Here is a 20366-nt window from a genome sequence, read left to right as displayed (position 1 = left end):
ACAGTGAGCAGGGAAGGGAATGAGCTAGAGAGGGAAGTAGGGAACAAGGGAGAGAGTGAGAGAGGAGGAAGGGAAAGAGGAAAAAAAGCAAGAAGGTTAGGAAGCAAGGACAGGAAGGAGGGTGGGAGGATAGGAATGAGGGAGAGAGCCAGGGAAAGAAGAGGCCAGGGAGGAAAAGAGAATGGAGCAGAACAAGGAACAAGCATGAGTGAGAGGGAGTTGAGCAGAGAGGGAGCAAGGAGAGAGGGGGAACAAGGGAACCAGGGAGTAAGAGAATAGGGAAGGAAATGAGCCAGAGAGGAAAAACATCAGGAGAACGAGGGAGGGTGGGAGGGAGAAGAGAGAGAAGGAAGAAAAAGAAAGCAAACAGGGAAAGAGGGTGGGAGGAAGTTAAGGTGGGGGGGGGGGAGTCATGATGCCAGGGTACCATGGAGCAAGGATGGGAGATAGGAAGGGAAGAAGCAAGTGGGGAGGGGAGAGAAGGAACCAGCAGAAAAAGAAGGGGGGGAAGGGAAAGGGGTCAGAGGGGGAGGGGGAGGGGAGCAGGCACCAGCAGAGCAACAGGAAGGAGAGAGAAGGAAGAGCAAGAGAAAGAGTATGTGACAGAGGGAAGAGAGTTATCTAGGGAAGGAGAGAAGAGAGTGAACAAAGGAAAGGGAGGGAGGGTGGAGCATATGATCGAGGGAGAAACAGGATGGGTAGGAGGGTGGTAAGGTGGTAGGAGGGAGGGATAGAACTAGGGTAGGAAGGAGAGGATCATGGAAGGAGGGAGCAAGTGAGGAGGGGAGGGAGTAATCAAGAGAAAGATAGAGAAAAGGAGGGCTAGAAAGAGCAAGAGAGTGGGTGGGTAGATGGAGGGAGGGAGGGAGCTCAGCATGGAGTGAGTGAGTGTTCAAAGCATGGACGGAGGGATCAAGGAAGGAATTGAAAGAAGGCTGGAGGGAGGAAGGGAGCAATGGAGCAAGGGTGGAAGTGTAATGAGCGCAGAAACAGAGTAAGGGTGGAAATGGAGTGAGGACCAGAAGCAGGGATGTGAGCCAGAACTGGCACAAGAAGGAAGCAAGTAAGGAGCAAAGGAGGGAGAGTTCGAGTTAGAGAGGGAAGTACTGATCGAGGTAGGAGCTAGCGAGTGAAGAAGAGAGTGAAGAAGGGAAGTGGAAAGCTACTTAGGGACACAGCTGAGGAGCGAGCACAAAAACAAATCCACAGTTCTAAAGGTGTTTGCACTCAGTAGAAGTTATTACTTCTCTGTTCCTAAACCATAAGGTCTTATACTGTTAGCTTATCTGAAGGAAAAATGAGAGTTAAACAAGACCATTTAGCACCTGAGAAAGAGGAAAGAATCAGATAAAGTAGTTAGATGGATTATGGCCAGCTACTTGCTTTTATAATGCTACTTCAAAAGTAATTTACGTGGACTCACTATCATCTACACTAAGCTATTTTCTCTTGAATGTCTCCAGCACCTAGATTTGGAAATGCTTCCATAAACATGCAATTCAAGACTCCACCAGAAGGAGATGGAGTTGCTGGAAGAAGAAAAGGGGGTGAGGAGAGAGAATTATGGTCCTGAAGGAAGCTTTAAAAAGAACAACTCATTCAACTAGGAATATGTCCACATATACACATTTTCAAAGAGGAAACAGGAGAACTTTGTTGATGCCAGGAAACAAATACACCACCATTTGCACCCAACACCAGCTTCCCTGCCATGGAAGACAGACAAAAAATTGATAGGAAAACTTAATTGTGTTTATGAATGCAATTGTATACACAGAGATACATATATGCAAATGTATACACATGCATACATGTGTATACATGTATATAATATATATATACACATGCATGTTATACACATGCACACACACATACATATGTAAATGTATATACATACATATATGGCTTGGACAGAAATTGATTGATTAATTTCCTCCAAGTCCCATGGATTTGGTCTCACCTCAAATTTTGCTGCAATCATAAAAGCAGTGGAACCAAGGAGTTGTAACTTGTCTTTCTTGCATATTACCTTCATAAGGTAGTGATCTACCAGCTTCACTGCCAAGTACAGGGTCTCGTGACTCATCTCAAAGGTCATCTGGAGGAATACACAAACAAGGCAGGAATCTGCATGTTGTCCAACTGCAAAGCCATATCCATATGGATCTAACTACCTGGTCTGTGGTATTGAGGACATTTAACTACAAGACCTAGCCAGCTGAAACTGCTATGAGTGTAGGAAATGCTTCAGCTAGGTGCCTGGCTGTACCTCTAGTGCCTCTGAGGACCCTGGCAATACCTATCCCTACACATTTGGGTAAATGACAAATCTTACATCAGAGGGAGATGCTCTACCTTCTCTATGAGCATCTTGAGTGAACACACCCTCTCTCTTTCACCACCAAAACTTAGATTCTTGCTCTCTGAATTTGCTACTTTATAGTGTAAACCCTAAGCATTGACTTTTTGTAATGCCAGCGCCTGGCTTAAGTTTTGATTGCCAAAGTATCCACTTCAAAGAGACATCCACTTCAAGAATGGCTATGTCCAATGAACACACTGCCAGCCACAAGATGAGATAAAGAGCCAGGCCACCTTCCCCATTGAGGCTTCTTTGTTTTTGAGATCTTGGTTGGTTTTGATAACTGACCATTTGGACTGATTTTTTTCTCTTCCCAGGTTTTAAATTCTTGCTCTTATGTTTTAAATTTGCCAATAAAGAGTGAGCACCAGAAATCCGAGGCCCCCACATCTGACCCAGTAAAAGCAGAACCCCCTGGCCTGCATGTTTTTATGTGTGTTGTTTCTCTCTCTCCTTCCCTCCAACCTCAACCTCACCCTGCAGAGCCAGCTATGCTGTGTAATTTCCAGGCCCTTTAAGTAATAAACCTGTATTTTTTTTCAAAGTTTCCTATGGTTATTGTTGAAGAGTGTTTTGCTATCATAATACGAACCACAGAGGGTAGTCCAGCCATGACATTAGTTATTGATAGGCTGAGACCAGCACAAAAAACACTATTACCTCATACAATGAACTCCCAAAAGAGATGTTTATTTAGCTCTGAAATAAAGGGACTTGTTTATTAGTTTATTCATTCATTAGTTTCTCTTCCCAACTAGATATGCTATTAGAATATATGGACCGGGAGCAAGTACCAATAGCACAGTTTGTAAGTGAGCTGAGGGGCTAAAGAAGCCAGAAAAAGATTAAAGCATTAGTAGTATAACCTTCCTTTCCTTCTTTCTCTTATTTATCCTTATTCTTGCCTTCACCAACTCCAAGAAACTGTCTCCTATAGCCCTAGTCCCACAGTTAGTGCTAGCCCATTTGGCATCTTTGTGCAAATTAGAAAAAAAAGGTGTCTCTCTGGGTGAATGCAACCCTACAGGCACACATCTTATCAAGTAGACAATACTTTTATATAAATTAGCAAAAGGTGCCCTTGTCTCAGGGCATAGCAACCCCATAGTCAGAATGCACAGCTTAGCAAATAAGGATATTAGCTGGATTCCAGCCTGCTTTTGCCTTGGCTAGAAGCTGTGTGTAGGCACAATTTGCACTCATGGTCGTCCTACACAATCCTCACAGAGGCTTCTTCCTCATAATACCTTGGGTTCTTAGGATTCAAAAACAATGCAATCTATACTAGCCCTGTAATAGGGAATAACAAATCTGACTCCATATTGGGTCTGTTTCTTTTACTTTAACCTTTGTATTCTGTTCCTTACTCTACAAGTTGATTAACTTGTAAAGAGATGTTGCCTATAGCTTAAAGTATACATAATGGCCCATCTGCAGGAATCCTGCCCCCCTCCAGGCCTGAATGTTAAACTAAAATAAATTCAGCTCAAAGGAAACATCCTGACTCAGTCCACCTGTGAATGACTGCCAGAAAGAAAAAATTAACATATCCCCCAGTGGCAGAAACCAGGAAATATTTGCAACACGGGTTATGGCCTTTTACTTTACCTCTCACCTCCCCCACTTATGGCCTTCTACTTTACCTCTCACCTCACCTACTCTTTGTTTTATAAAAGAAACTATCATCCAGACCCTGGCAAGATGGTTCAGACTTCCAGCCTTCTGAATAAAGGTCACTATTTCTTGCCCCAACACCTCATCTCCCAATTGATTGTATTGTGCAGCAAGCAGAATGAGCTTGGACTTGGTAACAGTCCAACACCTTAATCAATGTGTGAATCCCCTCTAAAATCTCCACCAAATACTCAGTTTCTGCCACAGAATCTCCAAATATAACCTGGCTTTAACAGAAACCAGAACCTGATTTTAACAGAAAATTCTTCTTTCTACTGAGTAGAAATCACCCTTAACGTAAGCTTACTTACTTCTTTGGGCCTCCTTTTTCATTGCCTAATATTATTGACCAGAGGCTAGATAACCAAATGGAGGTCTATGAAAAGCAATGGAGAAATGGATGTATAACTGGATGGGTAAATAATTACCATTCAGCGATAGATATATTACATTTCTGAATAACAGAAATACCATGAAGCTTTTCTTATTGCTCCTGGGATATGGCCTGGATGTTCTCAGAAATCTGGCTTTATTGGTTTCCAACTGCTTCTGCAATAAATTACCACACTCAGCTGGTAAATAATCTGCTGGCAATGAGGGAGACCTGGGTTTGATCCTTGAGTTGGGAAGATCTGCTGGAGAAGGGATAGTCTACCCAATGCAGTATTTTTGGCCTTCCCTGTGGCTCAGCTGGTAAAGAATCTGCCCGCAATGCAGGAGACCTTGGTTCAACCCCTGGGTTGGGAAGATCCCCTGGAGAAGGGAAAGGCTACCCACTCCAGTATTCTGGCCTAGAAAATTCACAGTCCATGGGGTTGCAAAGACTTGGACACGACTGAGCAACTTTCACTAGTGGCTGAAAACAATACAGATTCATTACCTTACAGATCTGCTGGTCATAAATCCATTGGGATTGCTGGATTAAAAAGTGCAGAGTGTTAGGGCTATGGTTCATTCTGAAGGTTCTAGTAGAGAATCTTTTTTGGCTTCTAGAAACTGCCCATATTCCTTGGTTTGTGGTCCCTTCCATCTTCAAAGCCAGCAGTGGCCAGCGGAGTCTTTCTCATATTGCATCACTCTCTGCCTCTCTCTTCCACATTTAAGAACACTTGTGATTATAATTGGGCCCACTTGGATAATCTAGTATAGTCACGTTACCTTAAATTCAGCTGATTATAATCTTAATTTCATAGTTTAATTTTCCATTGCCATATAAGGTAACATACTCAGATTCTGAGGATTAGGATGCAGGCATTTTATTCTACCTACTACATTTTCTAATGGAACATACAAGAAAGGGATGGGGAGAGTTCATGCAGATGAAGAGTAATGACTATTACCTCCAAGTGTCAAGAAATTGAGGTCAAATAATTACAGGAAAAAAAGTATAAAAATGAAAAACAGCAATTCTCTGAGGATGACTTTGTGAGCAAACAAAGCTAGTGGATGCATAGCCTCCTTGCAGTACCTCACAGGCACCTGGCCACTCATGCAGTACATCATTATCAAACGATAACATCAAAAAGAGTAGGTAGTATCCGAATGAATTGTTGAAATGTGGAGTCAACAAATATTTAAATTAGCAGCTGTGTCAGTTACAGCACTCTTCCTTCCTTGAAAGTGAGATGAGACCCTTCTAACATAACTACCACTTGGGACTACACAGAACAATTCTAATCCTTCTTGTGACAGCCCCTCAGCTACTGTTTTAATTATTATGTTTCCTATACATCTTCATTCTAGACCAAATAATTTGACTTCCTCTATTTTTCACATGATATGGTTTTTCTGACTGCTCAGAATCAGGCTTCAAATCAGGAGCCTAACTTTGTGCCAGTTAGAGAAGAGTGGGTAATTCCAACCAGCTACACAAAATGAGGACAAGCTTTTCATCACAGGAGCAAGGTTCTCTCCCTCATGACTGTCTTTGTCTAGCATATCCTTCCAATCTTCCAATTCTTCAAAAAAAAACTATTTTCCATATTGGGAAATGGATAAGAAGAAACAAAAGGAAGTGATAAATCAATCAAAACTATAGAAAATACAAAGATTACTTTTAACATTGAACTTAATCTTAATATATGTTTAAAATATGTGTGTATGTATTCATATATGTTAGGAAGCATATATGATAAAATTCATCCCAAGTTCCAAAACTCAAAGACCATCTTCTATGAAGATGAATAAACAGAGAAAAATCTATGAGATATATGAAAAAGAACAAGTAATTTTTCAAGGAGAAATGCTTTGAGGAACCAGAGCAAGTGTCTATGTATTGAAATCTTTTCACTCCAAAGATCTAGAATAAACTTTTTAAAAGTAAACTCTCAGTGCACCAGCCCTGACACCCTGTCTCATGCATCGAACCTGGACTGGTGATCTATTTCACATATGATAATATACATGTTTCAATGCTAGTCTCTCAAATCATCCCACTGAGTCCAAAAGTCTGTTCTTTACATCTGTGTCTCTTGCTGTCTCGCACTGGGATGACTCTGAGGGATGGGATGGGGAGGGAGATGGGAGGGGTTTCAGGATGGGGAACACATGCACACCCATGGCTGATTCATGTCAATGTATGGCAAAAACCACCACAATATTGTAAAGCAATTAGCCTCCAATTTAATTATTTTTTTAAAAAAGCAAACTCTCAACTAGATCTGAGAGAACACTGAATCTATGAAAAGAGAATACTCCAAGATCAAGAAAGACTAATTTCTAATGAAAAAGTAGCTGCTACTGCTGCTGCTAAGTCGCTTCAGTCGTGTGCAACTCTGTGCAACCCCATAGACGGCAGCCCACCAGGCTCCCCTGTCCCTGGGATTCTCCAGGCAAGAGCACTGGAGTGGGTTGCCATTTCCTTCTCCAATGCATGAAAGTGAAAAGCGAAAGTGAAGTAGCTCAGTCCTGTCTGACTCTTAGCCACCCCGTGGACTGCAGCCCACCAGGTTCCTCTGTCCATGGGATTTTCCAGGCAAGAGTACTGGAGTGGGGTGCCATTGCCTTCTCCGGAAAAAGTAGCTACATAAATAAAATGCAATAGAGGCAGTGAACAGTATATTAGATTATGAAAAAAACCAAATCAATGATTCAAAGGCCACTTTAAGAAATTCTCCCAGAAGTGAGAGGTAAAAGAAAGTCGAGGATAATGAATAAAAACTTGAGACTCAAGGAGAACAGATTTTGGAGACACACACACACACACACACACACGGGAAATCAAAATGAGAGAAAAATAATAAATAAAATTTCTTCTGAGCCAAAGAAAGACTGAATCTTTAGAGTGAAAGGACCCACAATATACCACATAAAACTGAAAACAGATCTGCATATAGACATGTAAAAATAATTATTTATAGGGAATGTAATATATTAAATAATAATCTGAATCTAAAAGTCTAGATTACTTTGATTAAAAACAGGAGAAGAAATAAACTCAAAGTATGCACATTATCTTATCTTTCTTGAGAGTAAATTAATAGGTCAGCTCCAAAGGGGTAGGTTAAGTAAGCAACAACAATATCCATATGGAAAAGAATGAGATAGGTGTATACTTATATGGGAAGATTATTAAGACTTATTAAGAGAAAAGAGCAAGTGGCACATGACCTATTCATGTAACAAAAGATATCAAAAAACCCACACTCAGTAAAAAGCTATATTTTTATATATGCGTGTATGTATATGCATTCATGTATTATTCATATAATTCAACATTTTTAAAGAAATCATAGTCAAATACTTAATAGAAGTGATAAGACAAAAAAGATACATTCTAAATTATAGTTATCTCTGAGAAATAAGGATAGAATAAAACAGTTGTTTTTGTACATACACACACACAAACATATGAATACACACATACTTTAACCATGTATTAATTTTGTAGCTTAAAAAATTGTATCGAACAGAGTGGTTAAGGTGAGATGGAGGGGGTGAAGAAATGCCAGGATAAATTAATTAAAACAATGATTATGGATGGTTATCACATTGCTCTTAGACTTTGATAAGTTAAGCAGAAAAAATAAATTAGCATATAAATTATACAATAATTATTAAGCCAAAATTAATTGATATAATGATTCTTGTACCCTGAAGAGAATACATATTTTCTTCAAACATCAGTGAACTATTTACAAAAGCCCATTATATCTGAAGCCATGAAGAAAATCTCATTAACTAAAAAAAAGCAGAAATTATCATTCAGGTCACATTCTCAATACACAATATAATAAATCTAGAAATTGACAATAAAAGGATAAACCAAACAAACTAAAGACAAGCAATGCATTTGAAAAAATCATAAGCATCATTCTTAAAAAAGCCTGGCTCAAAGGGAAAATAAAAATTGCAAAATTATTGAGAAAAAACAAGATAGCTACAATACTATCTTTCAAAACTGGTAGGATATAGTCAGAACTTTACTTAGAAAAAATATATATATAGTTTTGGGGTTTTTATTATGAAGTCAGAAAAAAGTTAAAATAGACTAAGCACTCATTTTAAGATGCCAGGGAAAAACAGCAAATAAAATTTAATAAAATAAGAATAAAATAAAAAGGTGAAAGCAGATGGTAATGAATTTCATTAAAAAGAGAGTTATGTATTTATCCATGAGCTGGTTCTTTGACCAGAGGACTGTATCAATCTTTTTTGATGAAAAGGCATGCAAATACATGGGAGAGAGATTACACATCACACACATTTTGAATGAGAAAAGAAATAATTACAAAGGATTGTAAAAGAATACCATGTGCAATCTATAGTAATATCTGTGAAAATATCCATGAAATCAATGATTTTTAAGGAAATATAAACTACAAAAATGACTCAAGAAGAATAATAAGACATTAGGTGTGCAACTTTCAAGATGGCAGAAGAGGAAGATGGGGAGATCACCTTCCTCCCCAGAAATGTATTAAAAATACATGTGCACATGAAACAACTCATACAGAACACCTTCTGAATGCTGGCAGAAGATCCCAGACTTCCAAAAAGGCAAGCCAATCTCCTCAGAATGAGGTAGGGCAAAAGATAAAGATAAAAAGAGACAAAGGAGTTTGGAAGAGGGACCTGCACCCAGGGAGGGAGCCATGAAGGAGGAAGAGTTTCTGCACATTTGGACACCCCAGCACGGGTGGGGATGGGGAGAGCTTCAGACCCTCAGGGGGAATGCAGCAATAGGTGCTCGGAAGGCAAAACAGAGAGAATTCACCACAGAGATGTTGTCAGCCAGCACTTCCCAGCCAAGAAGCACCTTGCACACCCACTGTGGCAAGAGGGGGGCTGGATGCTGAGGCTCAGGCCTCAGGGCTCAGGCCCCAGGGAGAAAACTGGGGTTGACTGCTGTGCAGATACTCTGAGGGGCTAGTACAACACAGCTGAGGGAGTCCAGGAAAAAGCCTGGGCCTCCCAGAGAGGCAAGAGTTTGTTGCCGCAAGAACCCCTAACTCCCCAAGCTCACAGATCCCAGGAACCCACCTCCGAGAATGCCAGAGGTGGGATAAGCAAGGGCTATGAGCTGCCTGACCCCAGAGGAAGATATGCCTGGCTGCCACCAAAGTATGCCAAGCCAGCAAGAGTGCCAGAGGTGGAACTAGATGTGACTGCAGTTTACAATCCCAGAGGGAGAATGCAAGCTGACTGGCCACTGCCAAGGCCTCAAAGCCAGGGGGAGTGCCTGAGACAGGGACTAAATGCCACCACTGCAGTCCTGACCACAGAGGTAGTAGCTGCGACCAAGTCATAAGCAGGCAAAGGTTACTGCCCACACCTCCCGGGGAGCCTAAACAGCTTGGCTCTGCCAAGGGACATACAACTCAAGGCTAATTCCCGTGGGAGAGCACATGACCCACCTCAGACGTTAGCAACTTCCTACAGGCCTGAGTCCCAGCAAACAGTCCCCAAGCACCCCAACTATGGCCTCCATAACCCTCCCTCTCCACAGCCCAACTGAGCAAGTGGGCCCTAAAAAGCTGCTACCTTTACCCCCACTAGTTTGGGTGGGGAAGAGACACAACAGGGTGGCCTACAAGCAGAGCCAGATCTAAAATCAAAGTGGAGGACCAGGGGCTGTGTGAGAAAAGAGGAGGGAGGGAATAAACTCCTGCAGTTGCAGCTGCAGTGGATTACATGCACACAATTAGCCTGAGACTGTGGAATTTGCAGGCAATTGTGAACTTTGGGAGCAAGCACAACCTGGAGTAAGGCCAGATCTGAGTCTGAGCTGACCCCACAGCAGGTCCAGAGACCTTCCTAGAAATATTGAAGGACTTCCTCAGTACACAGACTGGCTGGTGTTCACTATGTGGAGAGGACAATGGCGGAATTAGAGCACATTCTTCTTTTCTTGTATTCTTCTAATGTTGTTCTTTATTATTCCTTTAATTATTTTTATCTTCTTCCTTTTTAAAAACATCTTATATTTAAATACTTATTTTATTTTTTCCTATTTTTGCAGTACTCTTTATTGTGCACTTTTTCCTTCTTTTTGATTTTGTATTTTTGCTAGTCTAGTTTTTAGTATTCTTTTACACTTACGGGTTTGTCTATTGGCTTGATTGCTCTCTCCTTTTTGATTCCTGTTTTTATTCTTTTTTTGTCCTTTTTCTTTTTTTTCTCTTTTCTCTTTATAAGGGAAGTTTATAGCAATACAAGCCTACCTCAAGAAACATGAAAAACATTAAATAAACAACCTAACCTTAAATTAAAAGCAACTATAAAAAGAAAAAAACCCCAAAATTAGTAGAAGGAAAGACATCATAAAGATCAGAGAAGAAATAAAAAGAAACAAAAGAAACAACAGCAAAGATCAATAAAACTAAAAGCTGGTTGAAAAAATAAACAAAACTGACAAACCATTAGCCAGATTCATCAAGGAAAAAAGGGAGAAGACAAATTAGAAATGAAAAAGGGGAAGTTACAACAGACAATGCAGAAATACAAAGGATCATAAGAGACTACTGTAAGCAACTATATGCCAATAAAATGGACAACCTAGAAGAAATGGACAAATTCTTAGAAAAGTATAATCTTCCAAAATGATTCACAAAAAATAGACAACATGAAGAGACCAATCACAAGCACAGACATTGAAACTAATCAAAAATCTTCCAATAAACAAAAGCTTCACAGGCAAATACTACCAAAAGTTTAGAGAAGAGCTAACATCTATCCTGCTCAAATCTTCCAGAAAATTGCAGAGGAAGGAAAACTTCCAAACTCATTCTACGACACCACCACCACCCTGACACCAAAACCAAACAAAAATACCACAAAAAAGGAAAATTACAGGTCAACATCACTGATGAATATAGATGCAAAAATCCTCAACAAAATTTTAGTAAACAGAATCCAACAACACATTAAAAGGATCATACATCATGATCAAGCAGGCTTTATCCCAGGGATGCAAGGATTTTTCAATATATGCAAATCAATCAATGTGATACACCATATCAACAAATTGAAAAACAAAAACCATATGATCATCTCAATAGATGCAGGGAAAGCTTTATATAAAATTCAACAGCCATTTATGATTAAAACTCTCCAGAAAGTAAGAAGGAAAATATCTCAACATAATACAGGTCATATATGACAAACTCACAGGAAACATTATTCTCAATGGTGAAAAACTGAAAGCATTTCCTCTAATATCAGGAACAAGACAAGCGTGCCCACTCTCATCACTGTTACTCAACACAGTTTAGGAAGTCCTAGCCACAGCAATCAGAGAAGAAAAAGAAATAAAAGGAATCCAGTTTGGAAAAGAAGTAAAACTCTCACTATTTGCACATGATATGATACTATACATAGAAAACCCTAAAGATGCCACCAGAAAATTATTAAAGCTAATCAATAAATATAGTAAAGTCACAGGATATTAAAATATACAGAAATCCCTTGCATTCCTATATGCTAACAACGAAAAATCAGAAAAATAAACCCACGCACTTATGGGCCATCTTATCTTTGACAAAGGAGGCAAGAATATACAATAGAGAAAAGACAGCTTCTTCAATAAGTGGTGCTGGGAAAACTGGACAGCTATGTATAAAAGAATGAAATTAGAACACTTCCCAACATCATACACAAAAATAAACTCAAAATGGATTAAAGACATAAATGTAAGGCCATAAACTATAAAGCTCTTAGAGGAAAATATAGTCAGTACATTCTTTTGACATACATCACAGCAAGATCCTCTTTGACCCACCTCCTAGAGTAGTGGAAAGAAAAACAAAAACAAACAAATGGGATCTAATTAAACTTAAAACTTTTTGCACAGCAAAGGAAGCAAGAAACAAGTTAAAAGACATCCTTCAGAATGGAAGAAAATAATTGCAAATGAAACAACTGACAAAGGATTAATCTCCAAAATATATAAGCAGCTCATATAGCTCAATATCAGAAAAACAAACAGTCCAATAAAAAAATAGACAGAAGACCAAAACAAACATTTCTCCAAAGAAGACATACAGATAGTCAATAAACAATGAAAAGATGCTCAACATTACTAATTATTAGAGAAATGCAGATCAAAACTACAATGAGGTATCACCTCACACCAGTCAGAATGGCCAAAATTAAAAAAAAAAACTATAAACAATAAATGCTGGAGAGGGTGTGGTGAAAAGGGAACGCTCTTGCACTGTTGGTGGGAATGTGAATTGATACAGCCATTATGGAGAACAACATGGAGAGTCCTTAAAAAACTAGGAATAAATCTACCATATGATCCAGTGATCCAACTACTGGGCATATACCCTGAGAAAGCCACAATTCTAAAAGACATATGTACCCCAGTGTTCATTGCAGCAGTATTTACAACTGCAGCAGTATTCCTGGACATGGAAGCAACCTAGATGTCCATTGACAAATGAATGAATAAAGAAGATGTGGTACATGTATACAATGGAGTATTATTCAGCATTAAAAAAAAGAACTTGATTCAGTTGTAGTGAGGTAGATGAACCTAGAGCCTGTTACACAGACTGAAGTAAGTCAGAAAAACAAATATTGTATATTAACGCACATATATGGAATCTAGAAAAATGGTATTGATGAACCTATTTGCATTGAAGGAATGGAGACATTGATGTAGAGAATGGACTTGTGGATACAGTGGGGGAAAGAGAGAGTGTGACAAATGGAAAAAGTAACATACACATACATACACTACTGTGGGTAAAATAGATAGCTAGTAAGAAGTTGTTATATAACACAGGGAGCTCAGCCTGGTACCCTGTGATGACCTAGAGGGGTGGGATGGGGGAGGGGAGAGAGGCTTAAGAGGGAGGTGATATATGTACAATTATGACTGATTTGCATTTTTGTATGGCAGAAACCAACATAACATTGTAAAGCAATTTTCCTCCAGTTAAAAAATAAAACCTTAGGAGGCCAATAACCATCAATGTTATTAGAAAAAGTTACCAAAGAGTGACACACACAAATAGCATCACACCTCAATGAGTTCATGAGCAAGTTCTTCAAGGAAAATGTAACTCCTGTGTTAAATTTAATACTGTAGGAAAATTTCCCTAATTAATTAATTTCCCTTATTAATTAATAAGCTAGACTGATCCTGGTACCAAAACTGAATACAGATAGCATCCTTTACACCAAAAACTTATAAAGGAATCTCTAGGTGGCGCCAGTGGTAAAGAACCCCCCTGTCAATGCAGGGGGCATAAGAGACATGGGTTTGATCCCTGGATCGGGAAGATCCCCTGGAAGAGAGCATGGCAACCCACTCCAGTTATTCTTGCCTGGAGAATCCCATGGACAGAGGAGCCTGGCAGACTGCAGTCCAGAGGGCTCCAGAGTCGGACATGACTGAAGTGATTTAGCATGCATGTATGTGTGATTATAGAAGCAAAATTCTAAATGAAGTATAAGTACATCAAATCCAAGAGTAAATTAAATAAACCATGACTAAGTTCAACAGAGTAGATGAACACAAAATATAGAAAAAATTAATTTCTTTCTTAATATGCTAGCAATAAATTTTTAAATTAAGGAAAAAAGGATAGGAATTCCCTGGCGGTCCAATGGTTAAGAAGCCACCTGCTACTGCAGGGGACACTGGTTCAATCCCTGGTCCAGAAAGACTCCACATGCTATGTGGCAATTAAGCCCATGTACCACAACTACTGAGCCTGGGCTCCAGAGCCTGAGAGCTGCAACTACTTAGCCCACAAACTGCAATTACTGAAGCCTGCACACTCGAGAGATCATGCTCCACAACAAGAGAACCAACCACAATGAGAAGCCAATGCACTGCAACTAGAGACTAGCCCCTGCTTACCACAACTAGAGAAAACCCTCACGCAGCAATGAAGAGCCAGCACAGCCAAAAATAAATGAATAAAATAAAATATTTTAAGGATAACACCCATAACATTTAAAAATTTCTCAATACCCAAGAAAAACATTTTTAAGTCAGTGAGACTGATATGAAGAGAATCTTTTAAAACTTAATATTGTAAAAGAAGACCTGGTAACAAGATAGATACAACATAACTGGCTTGGAAAACTCAATATTGTAAAATCTGTGAATTCTCCTTTTTTTTTTTTTTTTTTGAATTCTCCTTGAATTAATCCCAACAGGCTATTTTTGAGAACTTGACAAAATTTTTCTACATCTCACCTGGAACAATTAATGTGTAAGAATAACCATGAATACTTTGTAAAAGATTAGTAAAGAGGTAATATATGTATTAAAAAAAACTACAATAATAAAAATGGCATACCACTGGTGTTAGAATAGATAAACATACCAAAGAATAGTTGGAAAGACCATTAACAAAGCCAAGTATATGTAATTAAAGATGTCATTTCAAACCAGTAGCTAATGACAAACAATAAATGGTATTAGAATAAGAAGAACTGGGTTGGAGAATGGTGTATAAAGGCTGACACCAAAACCAAAATAAAATCCAGATAAAGATTTAAATGTGAACATGAAACTATAAATGTTCTAGAAAAAATTCAAAGAAATATTTATATAATTATGACTGAAGAAGGCTTTTCTATGAGAAACAAATCTTAAAATCACAAAGGTAATAATTGATAGACCTGACTACTTAAAATGTCAATGCTCCTATACATCACACTAAAATAATACATTAAAAATGTCACTTAGTCAGTACAGTTCAGTCACTCAGTCTTGTCCGACTCTTTGCGACCCTATGAATCGCAGCACGCCAGACCTCCCTGTCCATCACCAACTCCAGGAGTCCACCCAAACCCATGTCCATTGAGTCAGTGATGCGATCCAACCATCTCATCCTCTGTCATCCCCTTCTCCTCCTGCCCTCAATCTTTCCCAGAATCAGGGTCTTTTCAAATGAGTCAGCTCTTCACATCAGGTGGCCAAAGTATTGGAGTTTCAGCTTCAACATCAGTCCTGCCAAATGTCACTTATCAGAACTCAAAAATATAACATCTGATGTTGCTAAGATTATGAGAAAATAATCACTTTTATTGAGTACTGGTAAAAGTACAACTGCATTGATCACTTGCTATTCTTTGGAACTCTGCATTCAAACAGGTATATCTTTCCTTTTCTCCTTTGCCTTTCACTTCTCTTCTTTTCACAGCTATTTGTAAGGCCTCCTCAGACAACCACTTTGCCTTTTTGCATTTCTTTTTCTGGGGATGGTCTTGATCCCTGCCTCCTGTACAATGTCACGAACCTCCGTTCATAGTTCTTCAGGCACTCTGGCTATCAGATCTAATCCCTTGAATCTATTTCTCACTTCCACTGTATAATCGTAAGGGATTTGATTTAGGTCATGCCTGAATGGTTTTCCCTACTTTCTTCAACTTAAGTCTGAATTTGGCAATAAGGAGTTCATGATCTGAGCCACAGTCAGCTCCTGGTCTTGTTTTTGCTGACTGTATAGAGTTTCTCCATCTGTGGCTGCAAAGAATATAATTAATCTGATTTCGGCATTGACCATCTGGTGATGTCCATGTGTAGAGTCTTCTCTTATGTTGTTCGAAGAGGGTGTTTGCTATGATCAGTGCATTCTCTTGGCAAAACTCTATCAGCCTTTGCCCTGCTTCATTCTGCACTCCAAGGGAATATTTGCCTGTTACTCTAGGTATTTCTTGACTTCCTACTTTTGCATTCCAGTCCTGTATAATGAAAAGGACATCTTCTTTGGGTGTTAGTTCTAGAAGATCTTGTAGGTCTTCATAGAACCATTCAACTTCAGCTTCTTCAGCACTACTGGTTGGGGCATAGACCTGGATTACTGTGATATTTAATGGTTTGCCTTGAAAACAGAGATCATTCTGTCGTTTTTAAGATTGCATTTTGGCCTCTTTTGTTGACTATGATGGCTATTCCATTTCGTCTAATTTTGGTCATCTGAGTTAAACTCACCCACTCCAATCCACTTTAGTTCGCTGATTCCTAAAATGTTGATATTCACTCTTGCCATCAAAGATGGGCTCAATAAAGGACAGAAATGGTATGGACCTAACAGAAGCAGAAGATATTAAGAAGAGGTGGCAAGAATACACAGAAGAACTATACAAAAAAAGATTTTCAGATAACCACAATGGTGTGATCACTCACCTAGATCCAGACATCCTGGAATGTGAAGTCAAGTGGGCCTTAGGAAGCATCACTACAAACAAAGCTAGTGGAGCTGATGGAATTCCAGTTGAGCTATTTCAAATCCTAAAAGGTGATGCTGTGAAAGTGCTGTACTCAATATGCCAGCAAATTTGGGAAACTCAGCACTGGCCACAGGACTGGAAAAGGTCAGTTTTCATTCCAATCCCTAAGAAAGGCAATGCCATACTAACACATATATATGGAATTTATAAAGATGGTAATGATAACCCTATATGCAAAACAAAAAGAGACACAGAAGTACAGAACAGACTTTTGAACTCTGTGGGAGAAGGTGAGGGTGGGATGTTTCAAAAGAATAGCATGTATATTATCTATGGTGAAACAGATCACTAGCCCAGGTGAGATGCATGAGACAAGTGCTCAGGCCTGGTGCACTGGGAGGACCCAGAGGAGTCGGGTGGAGAGGGAGGTGGGAGGGGGGATCGGGATGGGGAATACGTGTAACTCTATGGCTGATTTGTGTCAATGTATGACAAAACCCACTGAAATGTTGTGAAGTAATTGGCCTCCAACTAATAAAATAAAATTTAAAAAAAAAAAAAAAGAAAGGCAATGCCAAAGAATGCTCAAACTTTCAGTGCACAATTGCACTCATCTCACACACTAGCAAAGTAATGCTCAAAATTCTCCAAGCCAGGCTTCAACAGTACGTGAACTGTAACTGTGAACTTCCAGATGTTCAAGCTACATTTAGAAAAGGCAGAGGAACCAGAGATCAAATTGCCAACATCCACTGGATCATCAAAAAAGCAAAAGAGTTCTAGTAAAACATCTACTTCTGCTTTATTGACTACACCTTTGACTGTGTGGATCACAACAAACTGTGGAAAATTCTTAATGAGATGGGAATACCAGACCACCTTACCTGCCTCATGAGAAATTTGTATGCAGGTCAGGATGCAACAGTTAGAACTGGACATGGAACAGCAGACTGGTTCCAAATCAGGAAAGGAGTACATCAAGGCTGTATATTGTCACCCTGCTTATTTAATTTATATGCAGAGTACATCATGAGAAACGCTGGACTGGAACAAGCACAAGCTGGAATCAAGATTGCTGGGAGAAATATCAATAACCTCAGATATGCAGATGACACCACCCTTATGGCAGAATGTGAAGAAGAACTAAAAAGCCTCTTGATGAAAGTGAAAGAGGAGGGTGAAAGAGTTGGCTTGAAACTCAACATTCAGAAAACTAAGATCATGGCATAGATGGGGAAACAGTGGAAACAGTAACAGACTTATTCTTTTGGGCTCCAAAATCACTGCAGATGGTGACTGCAGCCTTGAAATTAAAAGACACCTGCTCCTTGGAAGAAAAGCTATGACCAACCTAGACAGCATATTAAAAAGCAGAGACGTTACTTTACCAACAAAAGTCTGTCTAGTCAAACCTATGGTTTTTCCAGTAGTCATGTATGGATATGAGAGTTGGACCATAAAGAAAGCTCAGCACCAAAGAATTGATGCTTTTGAACTGTGGTCCTGGAGAAGACTCTTGAGAGTCCCTTGGACTGCAAGGAGATCCAACCAGTCCATCCTAAAGGAAATCAGTCCTGAATATTCATTGGAAGGACTGTTGCTGAAAGCTGAAACTCCAATACTTTGTCCACTTGATGCAAAGAACTGACTCATTTGAAAACACCCTGAAGCTGGGAAAAATTGAAGGCAGGAGGAGGAGTGAATGACAGAGGATAAGATAGTTGGATGGCATCAGCGACTCAACGGACATGAGTTTGGGTAAACTCCGGGAGTTGGTGATGGACAGGGAGGCCAAGCGTGCTTCAGTCCATGGAGTCACAAAGAGTCGGACACAACTGAGTGACTGAACTTACTGAACTGAAAAGTACAATTGGGCAAGACACTTCAGTAGCATAGTTGTCTATACACAATTGGGTAAATTTAATTTTTTAAAGCAATAAATATTTATTGAGAGCCCCCCAAAATAGTTTCCTACACCCACAAAAATTTAAATATTCATTGTGTTGGTCTAATACTTCTATTCCTAGTAATTTATTCCAGAAAAACAAAAGTACATTTATGACCAATGCAAATATATGCATGTTCACTACAGGGTTATTGGAAATAACCTATATGTCCATTAATAGGAGGCTGAGTAAATAATTCCAGTTGAAGAACAGAATACTACAGTCTAAGGCCATACCACCCTGAATGCACCCAATCTCATCTGAACTTGGAAGCTGAGCAGGGTTGGCCCTGGTTAGTACTTAGATGGGAAAACAGAATACTACACAGTTGACAAAACTGATGTAGAAAAGTCAATTTAACTAGAAAGATATTTGCAATTACATGAGCATTGTTACATGAGAAAAAAAAGCAAGTCATAAAGAACTATGAAGAGGTCATGACAATCCTAAAAATATATGCTCATATGCTCTAAACAACAGATTTTCAAAATACACAAAGAAAAAAAGTGACAAAACTGAAAAGAGAAATAGACAAATTCATAATCATAGTTTAAAACTTCAATACTCTTCTCTCAATAACAGAATTAGTTCATGGAAAATCAGCAAAAATAATAAGGAAATTAACAACATGAACCAACTGAATCTAACTGACATTTTATAGAACACTCACTCCATCCAACACAGCAGGATACACATTCTTCTCAAGTGCATATGTAACATTCACCAAGACAGACCATATCCTGAACAATAAACCTTAATTTTTTAAAAAAATAATTAAAAATCATACAAACTGTTTTCTTTGATCACAGTGGAATTAAACTACAAATCGATACCAGAAAAATAATAGTGAAATCTCCAAACATTTAGAGATTAAACAAACTTCTAAATAGTTCAAGCAGTTAAAAGTGGTACTTAGGGAGAAATTATAGCAATTAGGTGCTTATATTAGAAAAGAAGAAAAGTCCTAGGACATCCTGGTGGTCCAGTGGTTAAGAACTGGCCTGCCAATGCAGGGGACATGGGTTTGATCCATGGTCTGGTAATATCCCACATGCCATGGGGCAAGTAAACCAACGTGTCACAACTACTAAGTCCACTTGCCTTAGCGTCCGTGCTACACAACAAGAGAAGCCCCCACAATGAGAAACCCATGCACCACAACTAGAGAGTAGCCCCTGCTCACTGCAACTAGAGAAAACCTGTACAACATCAAAGACACAGCACTACCAAAAATTAAATAAATAAATATTTTTAAAGAAGAAAAGAATTCTGAAATCAATAATCTGCTCTTCTACCTCAAACTAGGAAAAGAAGAGCAAATTAAATCCAAAGCAAGAGAAAGGAAACTGTTAAAATTAAAGCAGATATCAGTTAAACTGATAAGAGAAAAATAAAGAAAACAAGTGAAACCAAAATCTGGTTCTTTGAAAAGATCAATAAAAATGATAAACTCCAAGCAAGATCGATAAAGAGAGAGAAGACACAAATTACTAAATATCAAGGATGAACGACTAAATAATCAGCAAATACTATGAACATAAATTCAACAACTTAAATGAAAGGACCAATTCCTTGAAAATCAGAAACTTCCAAAAGTCATCTGATATAATAACTTGAATAATCACATTAAAGATGTTGGCAAAGAGAAAGACACACAGATCAAGGAAACAGAATGTAGAAATAAGTACAAAAATAGGCCCGCACAAATAAGGCAAACTGTTTTTTGGCAAAGGTCCAAAAACAGTTCA

At 38.9% G+C, this 20366-nt stretch overlaps 1 protein-coding gene across 5 annotated transcripts in view; it reads right to left on the bottom strand.

Moving 5' to 3' along the window:
* Positions 1-20366, bottom strand: part of CCNB3 (cyclin B3) — a 55873-nt gene that overhangs the window by 6146 nt on the left and 29361 nt on the right. For 4 of the 5 annotated variants that reach the window (XM_065915238.1, XM_065915241.1, XM_065915239.1 and 1 more), the window contains one exon: positions 1961-2098. In XM_065915238.1, coding sequence (XP_065771310.1) covers positions 1961-2098 — 138 coding nt within the window. The remainder of the gene's footprint in view (positions 1-1960; positions 2099-20366) is intronic. The other variant, XM_065915240.1, reaches the window with a different exon arrangement.

Source organism: Muntiacus reevesi, chromosome X, assembly GCF_963930625.1.
Source record: "Muntiacus reevesi chromosome X, mMunRee1.1, whole genome shotgun sequence".
Lineage (NCBI taxonomy): Eukaryota > Metazoa > Chordata > Mammalia > Artiodactyla > Cervidae > Muntiacus > Muntiacus reevesi.
This window is presented reverse-complemented; position numbering and strand designations above follow the sequence as displayed.